The following is a 15,512-nucleotide window of genomic DNA, read 5'->3' as shown; positions in this document are numbered from 1 at the left end:
AGAGAGTTACTCTTTCTCCTGTGGAAGTTTTAAATTAAAAATAAGACTTAAAATCCATAATGTAATTAGGGCTTTTCAAAGCTCATCTAACAGCAGTTCTTTCCTTTTAAAGTGTGGTGTTGACAAGTATCAACGTGTTGAAAATTCTGACATCCTTACTGGACTTTTGAAGAAAGTTTTTATGTATTTCCCCTTAAATGAGATGGATGTCTGAGCACTTAAACTCTGTACACTAATTTCAAGTTAAAACACATTTTTTTTTAACATGAGAGAAATTAATCATTTTTGAATGGTTGTAACTGTATTACCTGCTGTTCCACCGTCCAGTTCTGAGCAGTCATTCCTGGCTTTATAAGACATTTTCTAAGGAACTTTATTTCAAATAGAAATGAGGTTAATTTAAAGCAAAGCATTAACCACTGACTGTCTCTTTTCTTTGCAGCGAGCCAAGCTCGAGACCTTCTATCAAAGATGCTGGTAATAGACGCGTCAAAGCGGATCTCAGTGGATGAGGCTCTCCAGCATCCTTACATCAATGTGTGGTATGACCCCACTGAAGTGGAGGCAGTAAGTGCTCTTATTAATATTATCTAAGACTTTAAAACTCAACCTGGGCTAATCTGCTTTAGCACCATTTCCTGGTTCTCGTGTGATCAAATTTGATGGACAGTGGCCTTGCAACCTGGGCAGTCGACCAAAAAAATGTCAAAAGATTTTAAATCAGATGTTGCTGATTGGTGCACTTCGATGAATGACATCACCTCTTCCACTTTACCAAGCAGATAGAGAGCAGACTTAAAAAATAAGTGGAACTGGAACTGGAACTGTTTTAATTCTGGCCAAAAATTGATGTTGGTGAAGGACCACATGCAGGAGTCACACAGAGAAAGATGCTGATAGAGAAAATGTGTTTTCTTTCCCGTTTTCTCTGAAAATGTTGTTGCTCTGCATGCAAGCAGCAGTGTCTGTATGGGGCGGGTGTCATTCCACCACACTCTCCTTGGACGCACAATGACTCAGCCAGGGCAAATTGATTTTGCCTTTGATCAAGCAGAGATGAGGTGAATTGTTGCTTTCACCCATCCCTTCTTCTCTGGCATGAAATGACTCTGCAGAATTGACTGTTTATACTTTAAAGTGTAGATTTTTACACAGATGTTGCCGTGTCACTGCATTTGTACACTTAACCTTTATATGACTTTATGGTGGATTGATAACTCTTCTAGCTGTTTATTCCAGCACAGTGGGTGCTTAAAATTTGATTTAGGAGGTTTTGAAATTCCTGAAAATTAATGTCAGAATTAAGTGGGTTTATGCAGAGGCATCTAAGCAGCAGTTGTCTAACTTGTAACATCGGTGTGTGAGTCTGTATGTTTTCAGTTTTAGCTCCTGCTGCTTATTCCCTCTTCTAGTAAAGTTCAAGTGCAGTTCACCTTTTATCTTCTGTACTGTTGAGATGTATGCAAACATGCTTTTAGCCTACTGTGAAAAACCCAAGGAACCTAGACAGCAACTTATTTAAATCAAAGTTTACAGTTCCAACTGAACAGCTATACCATTATGACTGCCTTCACATACAAGCTTTGGGCGCCCTTCTATTCAGATCAGGGCCAGAGAGCCTAGACACGGTCTTCACTAGACCTCTGAAGGTCCATCGTGGATACTTTGTCAGAGAACAGACTTCAGCATGGGCCACTGACCAATCTCGAGTTCTTGCACCTTTCTTTCAGAACCAGCATTAACTTTTCAGCAGTTTGAGTTGTAATAGCTCATATTGGACCACATGGGCCAGACTCCTAAAGTGCATCAGTGAGCCTTGGCTGCCCATGACCTTGTTGCCAATTGACTTTTTTTGTACCATTTTCACTAATATAGAACAGCTAACAAGAGCCGCACTTTTGGAGATGCTCTGACCTAGTTTTATTTTTATTTCGTTCTCACTTTCTATGTTCAATTAAAGTTTAGTTTTAGTTGGTTTTTACAGCTGGTTTGTTAGTTTAGTTTTTATTTTGCAGAAACGCTTCATTTTGTTTACTTTTTATTAGTTTTAGTTGTTTTTTTTTTTTTTCAGATAGATGTCAGGGCTGAGTGAACGTCATAGATTTTTAAAAGCATATTCTAACAGGCTACTCTTCACTCATCATTTTATTTATTCGAAGTTGTTTGTTGAATACAGCTACAGACATTAAACTACCACTGTGTGAAGTCTTAACCAATCAGATCAGGCAATTTCACACTTCTCTGACTTGTGTGTAGGTGCCAGTCAGTATCGGTGTTTCAAAGACTAAGGACATTTTGTCTACATTTTTATTTTATTTTATTTAGTTTGGTTTGCTTAATATACAGTTGTATTTAGTTTTAGTTTTTTTTTTTGTAAAGCTTAGTTTTTATTTAGTTTCAGTTAGCCAAAATGATTTTTGAATGTTAGTTTTAGTGAACTGTAATAACCTTCCTCTGAATCATGAAATCCTGATCCATAGATTGTCACAGTTTAACTGCTCTGATGGTTTTCTACAACGGTTTTAATCTTTTCTGTAGACTAAAACAGGTGTCCCGCAGGGCTTTGTTCTTGGTCCTCTCCTTTTCAGTTTGTAAATCAATAACTTACCTCAGTCATGTCTAGGAGCAGGTATTTAGACGTATGCAGACGATACAGTCTTGTATGTTTTTGGTAAAAACATCCGTTTCTACAAATCTCTCTCATTGTTTACAGTCCATAGCTGCTTGGCTTGAGAGCTCATGTCTTACACGTAACACAATGAAAACAGTGTCTGTTTTCCTAAAGATGCCTGGCTCTCAGTTAAAATGAATGAGTTTAATCTTAAAATAAATGGACAACTTATTGTGCAGTTTTTTGAAATAATGTATCTTGGTCTCCTGTTAGACTCAGAGCTTAAATTTAAGAAGCATGTGAAAATGGCAGGACTGCTAAAGCAAACCTTCACACATTTAGGATTATTAGAGACTGTTGACTATTTCATGGAGCAGATGCTTTTACACACTCAAAGATTTTCTCCAGCCTCACCTAATGTGTAACCCCCTAGTCACAAGCTGCACCTACAACATTCAAACCTCTGGTGATGATTTACAACAGAGCAATCAAAATCTTGGATAAAAAGCCAATAAGGTCACATCACTGCCATTTTCTTGAAAAATGGAAAATTTTAAGTTTTGATAATTCTATTAAATTTTCCAATCTACAACTAATTTATAAATGTTTGAATAGCCACGCCCCCCAGGTGCTCAGTGAACTCGTTGCTCCACTCCGAGTGTCTGCCTCTGCAACGCGTGGATAGTCCCACAGAGACTGTAATGCGCCCTTTCGTAAATCCTCACTGGGACTAACAGTATTTTCCATTCAGGGGATCAAAATGTGGAAAGCTTTACCAGCAGAGCTCAAACTGGATCCAGACTGGGATCATTTAAACTTCGACTGAAGCAGTTTTAAAAGATGACTCAGCCTTGTTGTCATGGATGATTTTGCACTTCCTTTCTTACTTTGTCATTGGGAGATTATGCATTTATTGTGTGCTGTGTTTTGTCTTTAAATGTTGAGATTTCTGTCAGTTTTCCCTGGAAAGTTACTGTTGGAAAAATAATACTAGCCCTAACAATCAGACTTCTCTGTGTGCATCTTTGTGCCGGCTGTAAGATAATGTTCATATTCTATGAGATATTTTGGGACTTTTACAGTTTTTGTTTGAGTCAAAATGTATTTAACGGGTATGTGTGTTTAGACTTAGCATCTGTATGCAGAGTGAAATGAGTAAATGCATAAATGACAGGCTCCCTCTACTTTCTTCCAGCCACCACCTGTGATCACAGACAAACAGCTGGATGAGAGAGAGCACACAGTTGAGGAGTGGAAAGGTAAGAAGAGTTTCTGTTCCCTCTCCTCTTTGATAAGCTGTCAGAAGTACTTAGCTCTTTTGCAGAGTGTTGCATAAGGTTTGCTCTGTGTTCATGCTTTGCAGCCAGTGGGACATTTAATCTTCTTTCTTAAGTTGATACATATTTCCCTCTGCATATTTTAACTTTATAACTGCATGACTGTTTGATGCACAGATTCATTTTAAACAGGTCGTACTTTATAAACATGTTGCGTTCATGTTTTCCAAGTTTCTGTTTTCACTTTCTAAACTTTGCACTTCGGATTACAAATAATCTGCATACAGATCTTTCATGTACTAAATCCATTCTCCCCATAATTCATTGCAGATTTTATAAGAATATGTTTAAGTGTGATGACTTGAAAGCAGGGTATTAGTCTGGTTGTGATCAAAGTCAGAAATTAATAGATTTATTTTACTTTTAAGTTACACTGTTCTGCTGTCTTTAGGTCCACTGTAGGTAAGCCCTGGCAGCATCTTCAGGCTCTCACTGTGACCAAAAATAAGGGCATTGAGGAGCCTTAAAAAGTCTTAAGGTGTTCAGTTGGACATCTGAAATTTAAGGCCTTAAATTTTTCGCCAGTGAGAGGTCTTAGATTTTGGAAGGCACATTGACTAAGACATGTCTTAATCCAATCTTCATTGCTAGCCAACATTATACAACTCTGAAAAATCTTTTTGCGTAAATGCTTGTACATGTAACAATCAAAAGCATTTACAGCAGTGCAGCTTGTCTGTGTCTTAGCCTTGCCCCCTCAGTGTGAGCGGGGCTCAGAGAGGATCCTGATCCTGTTAAGAGAGATATTAGAGGAATAGTTTAAGAAAAGAAGAAGAGAAGAAATGAAATCAGCCAAAGTAAAGTAAGCATCAAGAAGTCTGTTCATGTGTTAATACTTGCTTCCTTATGACTGTGTCTCTTTCCCTTTCTTTGTAGAATAATGAGCTTTTTGACTTCTTTTTTTTAAGCTGATATTGAACACCATGGCTCATAACAGTTCAGAGAAAATAGGAATCACATGTTAACAAACCAGCATTTTTGCTTTTTATAAAGCCGGCGTACTGCGAGGTGTGTCCGCGTGCATTACAGACCAATTAATACACAAAGTGTATTGACATGTGAATGGCAGAAAAACATGACGCATCATCTGGAAACCATTCACTAATGCAGGGAGGGAGTGTGAGACAGGAGGAGTTGGCATGCTATAGTTGGTTACTAAGGTTGCAAAACTTATAAAGTCTGCCTGAGCAACATAAGACATTATTTTCCTTATTTTGGTGAAGTTTGTAGATTACACTCTTTGAGGTTTGGATTTATGTAGGTTAGCTTTAGATGGTCTTTATTTTCTATGTGTTAAAACAGTAAACAGAACTGTTGTGATTTGTGTTTAATGTGAAAATACTCAGTTTCAAAATGTTAAAAATCACAAATTCAAGCTAATGAAAATTTATAATCAACTGCAAATTGTTGTAAAGATATATCCTCAGAATTTAGAGACTTCTGGGAGGACCCCCAGAACTCCTGTATTATTTTGTTTTATTCACTGTGCTCTGTAATGCACCTGTCCAGTTCTCACCCTTATTTGAACATTTCCCTTGGTTAAAGGAGTTATTCTACTTTGAAACTGTTTTGGCTCAGGTCAGGAAACATGCTAAAATGTGTTATGATGAAAAGAACCATGTAGCATATTGACAGAATAGAGGTATTATAGTGTGTCAGAAATCATCAAATCTGGGCATTTATGGCCAAAAATTTCTTTGTTCCATCCCATTTGACATTGAATGCACTGTTCGGTGTATTAAATGGAAAAATTCAGCTCTGGTCTTGTGTAACAAGAATCCTACCTGTTTGCTCTGCATAAGAAAAGTGGTCTTAATTTTTCTCAGTTGAGGCCTTAAAATTTTCTTAAAATTTGTTTTTCGTATATTTGTAGGAATCCTGGCTTCCCGTTTCAATGTGTCATTTTACTTAGAATAAACTCCCAGATGACTCAGCTGATGAGCTGAAAGTGATATTCAAACATTTAACTTCTTTCACCATAAATTTTAGATAGCTTACTTTGCTTTGTGATGTGTAATCTGCCCTATTTTTCTGTGGGAAAATTACTGTCATATCCCTTACTCTACCTGAAATTCCTCATTTTATTTTAAAATAAAAGCACGTTTGTATCCGAAGACAAGGTAAACGAAGTACGATATTGCAGAAATTTAAAATAAAAGTGTCACAAAAACGTTTCTAAACTGCATAATAGTACTTTATAAATAATGCACAGATGTGTGCTACAAAATGATTAATTGTGATTAACTGTTGTAAATCAGTGATTAAATGTGATTTAAATCAGCCATTTATCATCTCAAATATTAATTTGACTGCCTTGAATGTTCAAATAACCTCAACAGTTTCTGGAATGGTAAAAAATATGTCTGGAGTCTGCAAAACAGTTCAGTTCTTATATAATTTTACCTAAAACAAACATGTGAGTTAAAATGTCAGCAGTCTTGGTTTTTGAACAGGATTGTTGGGAAAAGTGAGGAATCAGAGATGTCTCCTCTATTTCACCATCCTCCTTCTCAGTGTTGACAGAGCGATTTTGACAGCAGGGGATTCACAACTACAGTGTGTCAGAAAAAATGTGTTTCATGTGAAATCTGCCACTTTATTCAGCAGGTAGAGAAAAATGTATTTGTGCATAAAGAACATCACATCACGTATGGAAACAGTGAAGAACAAAATGGTGACTGCAAATAGTCGTTATTTGAAAGCAGTGAACTGCTCCCGTATGCATCCCTTTATTTTTCTCCATCTTTTAACTGTATAAAATGATTGTTTCCTGTTTTTGCAGAGTTAATATACAAAGAAGTGTTGGACTGGGAAGAGAGGACAAAGAACGGTGTCATCAGAGGACAACCAGCATCCATAGGTTAGTGGAGTTTTTTGTGAGTTTGAGTATGGAGAGAGACATCGCATGTGACTTGAACATGTAAATCTTAATTGCATGCAAAAGATGCCTCTGTGGAGTATTCACTACTCTTAATCTTACCTTAATTCCTGCTCAGTTTCTCTAAGTCTCATAATGAAACCTCAGTGCAGAAGACTGACTTAATTAGCACACTAATGCATCTTGTATGGTACTTACATTAGGCTATGTCGTGAATCTACTCATGTTTGGCATAAATCTTCTATTAAGAGAGGATTTATTTAGTAGAATAGAAATTTTGCAGGACATAGTGTGATTGGGCTGTATCCAATTTTTAATATAGCTTTTTTCACAGAGTCTAAAAAACAATAAGGATACTTTATTGTTACAGGGGCAGCAACTTTCATATAAGGTCTTCACCAGTAACAGGAGTTCTGTCATCACGTTTAAAGCATCCATAAACAAAGACAGTGCTGCTGCTGGAAACAGACACACGCTCTTAGGACATTAAACGTATACTTAGCTGATTTTGTCATGATGGCTGTGTCCATAAAGCTGGGTAACAGTATCACCATATTACCCAAGCTTAGTAGTGTCTGCCAAAGAAGTTCACTCTGATCAGTGCACTTATCCAGCATATATGGCATTTATATTACTTTTTACTATTAAAAAGAGAATATAGCATTTTCATTGTATATTTAACTGTCAGTAAAAGTTTCAACTGATCATTATGCCCTCTAAGCAGACCCTTAGTTTACATCTATATTCCTAAAGTTTGCACACTGGGAGTACAATTCCTCGTTTGGACGTAATGGTGAAAGTTTAGACGTATGCATAGTTTGAGTAAATCACTGATGGTGATATAGAATGCATTGATTTAACTTTTTTACAGTTTTGTTATGTTTCAACCAAAAAAAAGAGATATTTTTCTCTCATTAATCAACACTCAGTACCCCATTATGACAACGTGAAAACAGTTTAATATTTCTGGGGGGAATTTATAAGAAAACCCTTGAAATATCAGACGTAAGTATTTAGACCAGTGATCCACATCAGGCCCACCACAGCTTCCCATCCGGCACACGGAAGATTTTTAAAATCAGAAAATGTGCAGAGGAAACATATGTTGTGGTATTTTAGGGCATGGTTTTAAAAAAATCCCAATAGGTTTTAAATGTTGGCTTAATGTTGGATCCCTTTTACAGAAACCCACCCATCGGTCATTATTAATAAATATGATGCATGGTGAGGATGTACTCATGAATTAGTTCTTGATTAAACGGCTGTCTTCCATGTCAACTTTCCACTTTAGGCACATCGAGAGTTAAATTTTGGACTGGTTTTCTGACCGTTCCCCCACCAATCACAACATAGCATTTTAGCATCAAACCCAGTGATGACAACATGCCAGCCCCAGGAATATATAGCCAAAATATTACAATGTGGCAGCTGCAGTTTAGGGGATGACCCATGATTTAGACCCTTTTGCAAAATCCCTTGAAATTTAGCTCAGGTTCCTCCCTTTTCTTTGGATGTTTTCTGAGATGTTTCTACACCTTGATTGTAGTCCACCTGTTGTGAATTAAATTGTTAGGATATGTTTTGGATAGGAACACACCCCTATGGAAGGCCTCACAGCTGACACTGCATATCAGAGCAAAGACCAGGCCAGGTTAGAGGAACTGCCTGCAGAGCTCAGAGACAGGAATGTTGCAAGGCACAGATCTGGGGAAAGCTACAAAAAAACGTTCTGTTGCACTGAAGGTTCTCAAGAGCAGAGTGGCCTCCATAATTCATAAGTCAAATGGAAGAGACTCGCCACTACCAGGACTCTTCCAAGAGCTGGTCACCCATCCAAACTGAGCAATTGGGGGAGACAACCGTCACTCAGGGTATCTGTTTGGTCTTGAAAAGTATTCAAAGTTGATTTTGCAAACATGAAGGCTTATACAATGTATTAGGCAGTCTGAAATGCAAGACCATGTTGGCTGTTACCATATAATTTTTAGTTTTCTATTTCCCTCACCTATGTTGCTTGCTTATTGGGTAAGAAATTTAAGGCAGGGCCGGGTCTTAAAATGTAGGAAGAGGGTCTTGTAAAAGGTACTATTGTCAGATTTTTGGTATATACCCGATCGCTGCAGCCCTCCACCAATCTGGGCTTATGGCTGAGTGGCTAGACGGAGCCTCTCCTCAGTGCAAAACACATGAAAACCCTCATGGAGTTTGCAAAAAACTCCACATGAAAGCCAGTGTAGCATTAATTTCTAGGTAGCCTTTACCTGACCTGTGCCTGTCAGCAATCCTGTCTCTGAGCTCTGCAGGCAGCTCCTTTGACCTCATGGCTACAGCACCGTATGTTCACATTTAAAGGCTGACCCCATGTCTCTCATGTTTCTTACAGCACAGGTGCAACAGTGAGCAGCAGCCCCGAGCAGCACCACCAGCACCACACCTCCACATCCTCCTACTCCTCCGTGACCACCGACCCGACCCTGACTGACACCGACAGCAGCCTGAAGACGGCCGGCACCTCCTCCGCTGCTGCTGCCGCCATTGCTGCTGCTGCTACAGCCGCTGCCCCCACGGGCTGCTGCAGATGACTATCATCTACACCTCCTCCTGATTCTGGGCAGAGCCACCTGGTCAGATCCAAGACCACAAGCTCAACACTGGCTCCTGGCCTCGCCCCCATGCATAGGCCTCCTCCCACCCCCTGTCTGTGCTTGTCTTCAGTAGTGTAGCGATTAGCCAGCTAGCTGTTTGAGAAATATTTCTGAAAGGACAGATCTTTTTTTTCTTTTTTATTACTGTCATAGTCTTTTTTTAAATAAGGATTTTCTCTTCCTTTGAGTCCTAGCTGTAATTTATTGTGGCATTTCTTAATTTTTCAGAAACCTAAGATGATGATAAGAGAATTTTTATGATTTCACGTTGTTCCGGTTTGTATTAACCGACAGTGAGAATTTAAAGAAGTATCTGTAAAATGTTTTAATGTGATCTATTTTTCTGTTGTTTCACTGGTAAGCTACTGCTTTTACAACTTGCCATATAAATGTAGATTCAGTTTGTACAGATTTTATGGTAGATGTAGTTTTTTCTTCGATACCAGTTTGCAGTGAGCCATTGAAACATAATTGAATTGACAAACGTACGGTCTTAGTAATCCCCTTTTTTTATCTTGCATAATATGCTTATTGTTTTGAATGCATATGACATATCTTTTTTACAGCGATCATACATTTTTCTTTTGAGACATTGTAAAATTTAAATTGAAAGTAAGCTTTATGATTAGCTCATCCTCCTCTTCCTGTCCAAAAATGATAGTTTTTCTCACTTACTTGATTCATTGACTATTACATCTAAGCTAAGGGAATGATAATGGCACCATTAGGTCCCGTGAGATAACTTGGAGCTCTTTGATTACTATCTTATGTATTTTTAAGTGCTTTAAAGTACCTCTTCCTCTTATGTGCAACAGGCTGTGACATTGTGGAATTGGAATGTTGGTGGAAAGGCTTTGGAGGACTGGATTGAAGAAGCTCTTTGGCGTTCTTTGATAGTGAGGTATTGCTAAAGATAAACCTTTAATGATCCCACAACAGGGAAATTTTGGCAAAGGACTAGAGAATGTTTTTTTTCAGAGGTTTTGCTCAAGATTTAGATGAGTTGTGAGAGGTTGTAAAATCGTTGGCGGTGTCAGTAGAATGTGCTTTGGTGATGTAGGGATTGTGCTATTCAGAAAGCTTGTGAACGTGATGATATTCAGTGTCTTGGGTGGAAAGTAATTCTGCAGCCTGATGGATGGTGCAAAAACATGTCTACTTCCTACTACCAGATCCTGTTATTAGTAATGTATTTTGTGAATTTGGAAATTTAGAGTGATTTTTTTTCCTAAAAGTTGGCCAAACTTGGCGTACCAGACATGCCTCCTGTTGTGAATAAATCAAAAGAAGCGAAAACTTTGCATGTTAAACAACAGCAGCACAACCACCAGTCAAAAAAAAAACAAAACTAATGATTCTTACTGTATGCAATAAGAGTGCCCTTTTTGAGTGTTTTTGATTTGCTTTGAAAGGAAAAGTGCCTGTCGTTTGTCATTCATTCCTGAGTATGTGAGTTTTCATTAGGTTCTCTTGGAAAACAACGGTAGCTTCCATATCAAGCTAATAATGTATGACGGGGTTGTCACAAATGTATCATATATTTTTCTACTTGTTTTGATTTTCAACCCTCGAGCGAGAGACTGCTTCATCTTGCAGGGGTAAGAAGGTGATGGCATATACGTTGAGATGCTTAAGCGTGTGTTTGAGTCATTTCAGAAGAACAGGCAGTGTAATAAGGTCTTTCATCAAAGTAAAAGAAGCGTTTCTTTGCAGTGACAGTAACTGAATATAGGTTAGTTACTGTTTTTGGAATTTCTTTGAGTACTAATTTAATATGAGGATTAAAGAGAGAAAAATGAAAAGGATAGATGTGTTTTAAATTTGACTACTGGATCGAATTAAAGTCTGAACTTTGAGATTTTATCATCGTCAGTATTTTGGACTCTTTTTACTCTTGAAAGGCGACTGGTGACTTTGGCCCTCTAAGAAAGGAAGCCAAATTTAGCTTAAGCTTTTTATAGGCAACTTCAAGGAGTCTGTACATTTTTCCCCTCAGCCTTTCGAGGTTTCATGCACCAATGCTGCCTGCTTATAAGATTTGCATAACTAAACCGGTTGTGCAAGAGGCACAATAAGGATGTTTGTGCCGCCTTCGATCATGAGCAGGTGTTGTGGATGTTGATAGCAGAGGCATGGACATGACTGTGCTCGAATAGTCGTTGTGCAAAAAACACTTTGTCTCTGATCAAAGCAGACGCTCTGAAGCAACATGTTTTTGTCTGCCAGGTCTAAAAGGGGTTAGAACAGATGTATTGTTATCATTCTTTGAACAGCAGGATTTTGAATATACTTGACAAACTGTGGCTTCTTCTGCCCTTCAACTCTTGGAATTTTGAACAAGCTGTTTGTGAATCTATTTCAGTGGAAGTTTGCTTTACATGTTATATTTCTAAGATCTCTCTAATCACACTTATTTTGTAAAGTGGTAAATTAAACTCGGTTGCATCGAAATTAAATAAATGTTAGCTAAGTGTAGTTTTTGAAAAAGTTGCAAATTCCTCATGCAACTCTTAATGTGCAAAATACTATTTCTCTGTATGCTACATGCATCACAGAAATCAGAGAAACTAACTGGAATGGAGTAGAATACTGCTAATGTATAAGGATTAGTTCTGACTTCCAATCTGAATTGTTTGCATTCAGCAAAATACCAAAACATCCGGAACAAAGGATGTCAGTAGCTCCCAAGATCCATTACATATAAAGTATGAGCAAGCTAATGTTAGTTATGTCTCTGGAATACACAACAGTTAATTTCTTGAACATTTTCAGCCAATGTTGGCTTTGTCAGTTAGCTTCAACAGATTTTATATTTAAAACTAGAAAAGCACCCAGAGAGCGCAGACCTCCGCCATTAGCCCTATCTCCCAATAGTATAGAATCCTTTAAAAGATTTGTGGATCCAGCCGGTGATCCGGATCACTCCCAAAATCTAATCAGTTCTTCCTTATGCCAATTTTGACATTTCCTGAAAATTTCATCAAAATCTGTCTAGAACTTTTTGAGCTATGTTGCTAAAAAACAAACAAACTAACAAACCCTGCCGATCACATAACCTCCTTGGCAGAGGTATTAACAATGTCATGCCAGTATGGACAGCTGCTATGCAGCAGCTATTATTTAATATAGGATACTAGCCACACAATGTGCTAGTCATTTCATTTAGCTATGCAACTGTTGAAATTGGTAGTTACAGAATGTGAAGATTAGTAAAATCTCTTTGTAAAAATGGTTTACTTGATGCAACCCAGTTCAATTCAGGCTACATAAGGGCCTCTAACCACAGTCACAGTTTTTTGCCCCGGCAGTGCTAACAACCTCATTTTCAGAGTCTGCCTCACCAGTGTTAATTATTGTCAGTCAACTTCTGTTTTCCTCTGTAGCCTCTGTAACATTGTTTTTCTATTGCACCATGTGCTTGATATTTTTCTTTATTTGCAAGACAGGCTGCCGACTGTTCATGTGGGACGCCGTATGTCTCAGAATGGAAATACACGCTTAAACTTTTTGAAATAAAGGGTTGGAAAAGTGTTAAGTAACGGTTATAGGATGCCAAAAGTTAAAAGTAAAACACCTGACCTGTAAAGTCAAAACCACGAAACGTTTAATACGGCCAAGTAAACAGTCTGCTTATGGAAAAAAGCTTGCCTTTATGAAAACATTTTAATGCAGCAAGCATAGCTTACGTAGCTCTGTTAGGTGCGTAAGCTACGTAGCTAACAGAGCTATGTAGCTAAAGTTCAGCTAACAAAGCAGCTACTTAAGCTTTGTATCTTTGTTATTTACGTAGTTAAGTAAGCTTTTGCTATGCTTGCTAAAGCTCACATTGCTAAAGCTAATTGGGCTATAGATAATGGAACTACGTAGATACATTATCTACATAGCTAAGTTAGCTTTAGCTATGTATGCTAAATCTCATGTTTCTAAGGCTAACTTAGATCCATTGCTTTTGTAGCGACATTGATTACGTAGCTAGCATGCTAGCTTTAGCTAAGCTAACAAAGCTAAAGCGAGACACCATTTGTGTATTTACCTCTAAAACGTTTCTGTACATACTTTAATCCTGGAGTAGACCTCTGACCTTTTTCTCTGTTTTATTCATAAATTTAGCCTTGTCCATAATGTTTGCAATGCGGTAATTTCAAGAGTGTAACTACCAGACTTTGTTTATGAATAAAGTTTACATTTTTTTAATCTCAAACTGGAAATTCGTTGCACGGGCAAATTACAGCGCTTCCTTTTTAGAGATGTACAGCGTCTCCGATAAACAGACTGCAGCCTGACCCCTTTCTTTATTTTTCTTAAAATGTAGAGATGTATCGTGTCTTTATACATCATACAAAGTCAAGACACAACCAGTTTCAATATGTAACGATCTTCTTAAACTGTATTTGTACTTCACTGAGTTTAGTCACAAACAGCTGGTTCATGAACATCAGTTCTCCCTGAATCTGAAGGGCAGCAAATTTCTAAGTCCAGTTTCCAAGTTTGGAACAGTACAAAGCTAAACTATGTCTGCTTTTTAGTTGTTGTAGATTTAAAGAGCATAAGATTAGTCCTGAATTTGTATGAAGTAGTCTTGTAGTAAATGGTAAAACAGGAGTAAAACTATTACTCACAGAGTGTCACATCTTAAGGGAGAAAATAAACAATATGTATCCATTTGTCATATTAGCCCATTTATCATATCAATCAGTATATCTTAGCGAAAATAATCAGAAAAAAACTTTTGTCTAAAGTGCTCTTAATTTTCTTGGCCCTGCGTTGGGGTGTTAATCAAATTATTTTTCTTCTGCTTAAATTGTTTTTGCTTTTATATATTTATCTATAATTACTGCATCTCTCCAAACAATGTCATTCTGATTTAAGTTGGCTTTGATGAACTACCTCATGCTGAATTTCTGCCAGTTCTCACATAAATACTTAGTCGCCTGCAGAATTAGCTATCGAAGACGTGTGAATAACAGATTCCATTATTTATTTATTTGAAAGTGTACTATTTGTTGGTTTCAACAGACTTCTAGTTTTGTACATTATGTATACTTCACCTAGAAGTAAGAGAATTGTTATATGTATTTTTTGTTCTTTTTTGTTTGTTTGTTTTTAAACTAAATGTGCAATACCTTCAGCAAACTGTGCTAGTAGTATGTGATGGGCCTAGCCTTTGTTAGCTGTCTCCTGAAGGTAAAGAAAATGTTTGGTACTGTCAATCCATGTTTTCCTTTTTTATGAATAAGATCGATTTTTATTTCTGTGACTTGTTTATAGTCATGATGTTATGTAATCAGTCTTACCTACCATACAAACCTGTTGGCTAAGGTTTGAAACAGAGACAGGAAGTCCTTCAGGTTTCAGCCTAAGCCAACAGAGTTTGATTTGGATGTGGTAAGGGTAATAATGTTAATAGACACAAAAAAAGATGAGTAAATACGTACAAGAAATCATTATATGTATGGTGCTGGTTTGTTATGTTTGCTAGTGAATCCAGCCATGCAAGTAGTTTTAAGAATTCCTGGATCTGCGCGTCCTAAAAACCGCAACCAACAAAGAAGTGCACTACTAGAAAACATGCACTGGGATCTGATGATGCCACCTCTTTAAAAAAAGTTTAAAAAAAACATGTACTGCAAATAAAAGAAAAAAAAACACTTTGATTGATGGTGGTTTGTCTTCTTTCCTGTATTTTTAAGTAGCCATAATTAGTACTTTGATGCATTTGAAGGAAATGGAGAATCTATTAAATCAGAGTATTTTAATTGTGACCTGGGTGACCTAGTCCTTTTTGGTCATGTAACTTTTATATTTATTTATTTCCATTTATATTTATGCCATATTTTATATGTAGAACATGTCTGATAAAGTGAAGTAGGCTAGAATATCTTAAGCAACACATGCAGAGATCTGAAGAAATTCAACAAGTCACTGACATATATCAGTCTGGAAAAGGTTGCAAAGCCATTTTAAGGCTTTGGCTCTCCAACAAACCACTTCCCAGAAGTGGCTGGCCTGCCAAAATTGCTCCAAGTACAAAGCGATGACTC

At 37.4% G+C, this 15,512-nt stretch overlaps 1 protein-coding gene across 2 annotated transcripts in view; it reads left to right on the top strand.

Moving 5' to 3' along the window:
* mapk8b (mitogen-activated protein kinase 8b) overlaps nucleotides 1-15,111 on the top strand; it is a 44,230-nt gene extending 29,119 nt beyond the window's left edge. The window contains exons 9-12 of one of the 2 annotated variants that reach the window (XM_041816424.1): nucleotides 443-567; nucleotides 3,807-3,870; nucleotides 6,731-6,808; nucleotides 9,215-15,111. In XM_041816424.1, the coding sequence (XP_041672358.1) occupies nucleotides 443-567; nucleotides 3,807-3,870; nucleotides 6,731-6,808; nucleotides 9,215-9,408 (461 nt within the window). In that variant the 3' untranslated portion in view covers nucleotides 9,409-15,111. Of the gene's footprint in view, nucleotides 1-442; nucleotides 568-3,806; nucleotides 3,871-6,730; nucleotides 6,809-9,209 lie in introns of both variants that reach the window. The other variant, XM_041816423.1, reaches the window with a different exon arrangement.
* The last annotated feature ends 401 nt before the right edge of the window (nucleotides 15,112-15,512 follow it).

The sequence above is a fragment of the Cheilinus undulatus genome, linkage group 20 (genome assembly GCF_018320785.1).
Source record: "Cheilinus undulatus linkage group 20, ASM1832078v1, whole genome shotgun sequence".
In the NCBI taxonomy this organism is placed as follows: domain Eukaryota; kingdom Metazoa; phylum Chordata; class Actinopteri; order Labriformes; family Labridae; genus Cheilinus; species Cheilinus undulatus.
The sequence above is the reverse complement of the archived record's forward strand: the minus strand, read 5'-3'. Positions and strand labels throughout refer to the sequence as shown.